The sequence below is a fragment of the Brachyhypopomus gauderio genome, chromosome 11, assembly GCF_052324685.1.
Source record: "Brachyhypopomus gauderio isolate BG-103 chromosome 11, BGAUD_0.2, whole genome shotgun sequence".
Classification (NCBI taxonomy): domain Eukaryota; kingdom Metazoa; phylum Chordata; class Actinopteri; order Gymnotiformes; family Hypopomidae; genus Brachyhypopomus; species Brachyhypopomus gauderio.
The window spans coordinates 15,523,174-15,525,673 of NC_135221.1; the positions used below are offsets into that span (position 1 = coordinate 15,523,174).

The 2,500-nt window shown below is 49.3% G+C and overlaps 1 protein-coding gene across 6 annotated transcripts in view; it reads left to right on the top strand.

The window, feature by feature from the left end:
• LOC143527233 (kelch domain-containing protein 4-like) overlaps positions 1–2,500 on the top strand; it is a 27,196-nt gene that overhangs the window by 18,853 nt on the left and 5,843 nt on the right. For all 6 annotated transcript variants that reach the window (XM_077022283.1, XM_077022282.1, XM_077022285.1 and 3 more), the window contains exons 31-34: positions 433–508; positions 610–773; positions 2,153–2,258; positions 2,421–2,480. In XM_077022283.1, coding sequence (XP_076878398.1) covers positions 433–508; positions 610–773; positions 2,153–2,258; positions 2,421–2,480 — 406 coding nt within the window. The remainder of the gene's footprint in view (positions 1–432; positions 509–609; positions 774–2,152; positions 2,259–2,420; positions 2,481–2,500) is intronic.

Genomic DNA, 2,500 nt, shown 5'->3' on the forward strand with positions numbered 1-2,500 from the left:
TACACACACGCACACACACACACACATATACACACATACACACACGCACACACACACATATACACACACACACACACACACATATACACACACACACACACACACATACATACACACACGCACACCCACACACACACACACACTCACACATACATACACACACGCACACCCGCACACACACTCACACACACACCCACACCCACCCACCCACACACACCCACACACACACACCCACACACACACCCACCCACACCCACCCACCCCCACCCACCCCCACACACCCCCACACACCCCCACACACCCCCACACACACACCCACACACACACCCACACACACCCCATCGAAGCTGATCTATTGTGAATGGGGTGCAGGGGAGGGTTATTCCTGCTGGTGAGTGATCGCCTGTGTTGTTATATTAATGTTTCCTGCAGGATGCAGTCAGAGCAGCTCCTGTCTGCCCCTGCACACACAGACTCGTGCTGCGTGGATGTGCTCTCCAGACTGCAGGTACTGGGTGGGGGAGGGGCCTGCCTGGTGGGGGAGTGGCCAGTAGGATGAGGTGGGGCAGGGAAAGGAGAGGCGGGGCAGTGATGCATCTCTTTGTGCAGGAGCTGGTGTGGGAGCTGGAGTTTGCACATGCTCACAGGGGGACGGAGAGGGAGGAGGGACATTTCCTCTGGGACCTTATAGAGCAAAAGTGCTCAGTGACCTCTGACCCCGAGAACATCAGCAGCGAACTGCAACTGCAGAGAACACTGCATATCTACAACAGGTACGGTGCTTACACACACACACTCACACCTACAACAGGTACGGTGCTTGCACACACACTCTCACACACACACACACACACACACCCCTACAACAGGTACGGTGCTTACACACCTCTACAACAGATACGGTGCTTACACACCCCTACAACAGGTACGGTGCTTACACACCCCTACAACAGGTACGGTGCTTACACACACACCCCTACAACAGGTACGGTGCTTACACACACACCCCTACAACAGGTACGGTGCTTACACACACACCCCTACAACAGGTACGGTGCTTACACACCCCTACAACAGGTACGGTGCTTACACACCCCTACAACAGGTACGGTGCTTACACACCCCTACAACAGGTACGGTGCTTACACACCCCTACAACAGGTACGGTGCTTACACACCCCTACAACAGGTACGGTGCTTTCACACACACCCCTACAACAGGTACGGTGCTTTCACACACACACCGTACAACAGGTACGGTGCTTACACACACACACCTACAACAGGTACGGTGCTTACACACTCGCTCACACACACACACCTACAACAGGTACGGTGCTTACACACTCGCGCACACACTCGCACACACACACACACCTACAACAGGTACGGTGCTTACACACACACGCACACACTCGCGCGCACACACACACACCTACAACAGGTATGGTGCTTACACACACACACACACACACCTACAACAGGTATGGTGCTTACACACACACACACCTACAACAGGTATGGTGCTTACACACACACACACCTACAACAGGTACGGTGCTTACACACACACGCACACACTCGCACACACACACACCTACAACAGGTACGGTGCTTACACACACACACCCCTGTTCATATACATACTATACCTACATGCTTACATACACACAACGGGTACTGTACAACCTACCACAGATACAGTGCATACATACACACAAACCTACAATAGGTACAGACTAGGGCTGGGCAATAAAATGGTAATGATGATTAATAGATAGATATCAATTATGTTCTATAATACATGATAAATATATAGTTCTATATAATTTGTCTGTCTTCTCTTCTGTTAGAAAATAAATACAATATAAATTTTGATAGTTTCAAGTCTCACTTAAAGTATAAAGGAAATAGGGATTTGATTTATATTGTGATGTATATTGATATCAGTTGATATGATTTTTTCCCATATTGCCTAGCCCTATTACAGATACACACACACAATAATAATAATATAATAATAATTTCCACTTATATAGCGCCTTTCAAAGTGCCCAAGTACGCTGAAGTTAATTGGTTGTGTATGAAACTGGAGGGCGTGTGTGACCTCTGTTCCTATTTCCACTTTCCGTACGTGTGTGTGTGTGCGCAGTGTAATGTTGGCCCTCCCAGCTGTAGTACTGGTGAGAGTGAGCAGTACTGGAGGACGTAACCAGCTGGACTGCACGGCCCTAATGCAGCACATCAACAATTATCAGGTTAAACACACACACACTCTCTCACACACTCTCTCACACACTCTCTCACACACTCTCTCACACACTCTCTCACACACTCTCTCACACACTCACGCACACACTCACCCACGCACACACATACACTGTGCTGTTTGTTGTTTATTTGTTATTGTTGTTTTCCAGAGGAGAGTCTGCTGTCCAGCTGCTGCACTTTCCTGCCCCCTCACAGGTCACTTCCTCTCAGTAAGCCCCGCCCCCTTTAT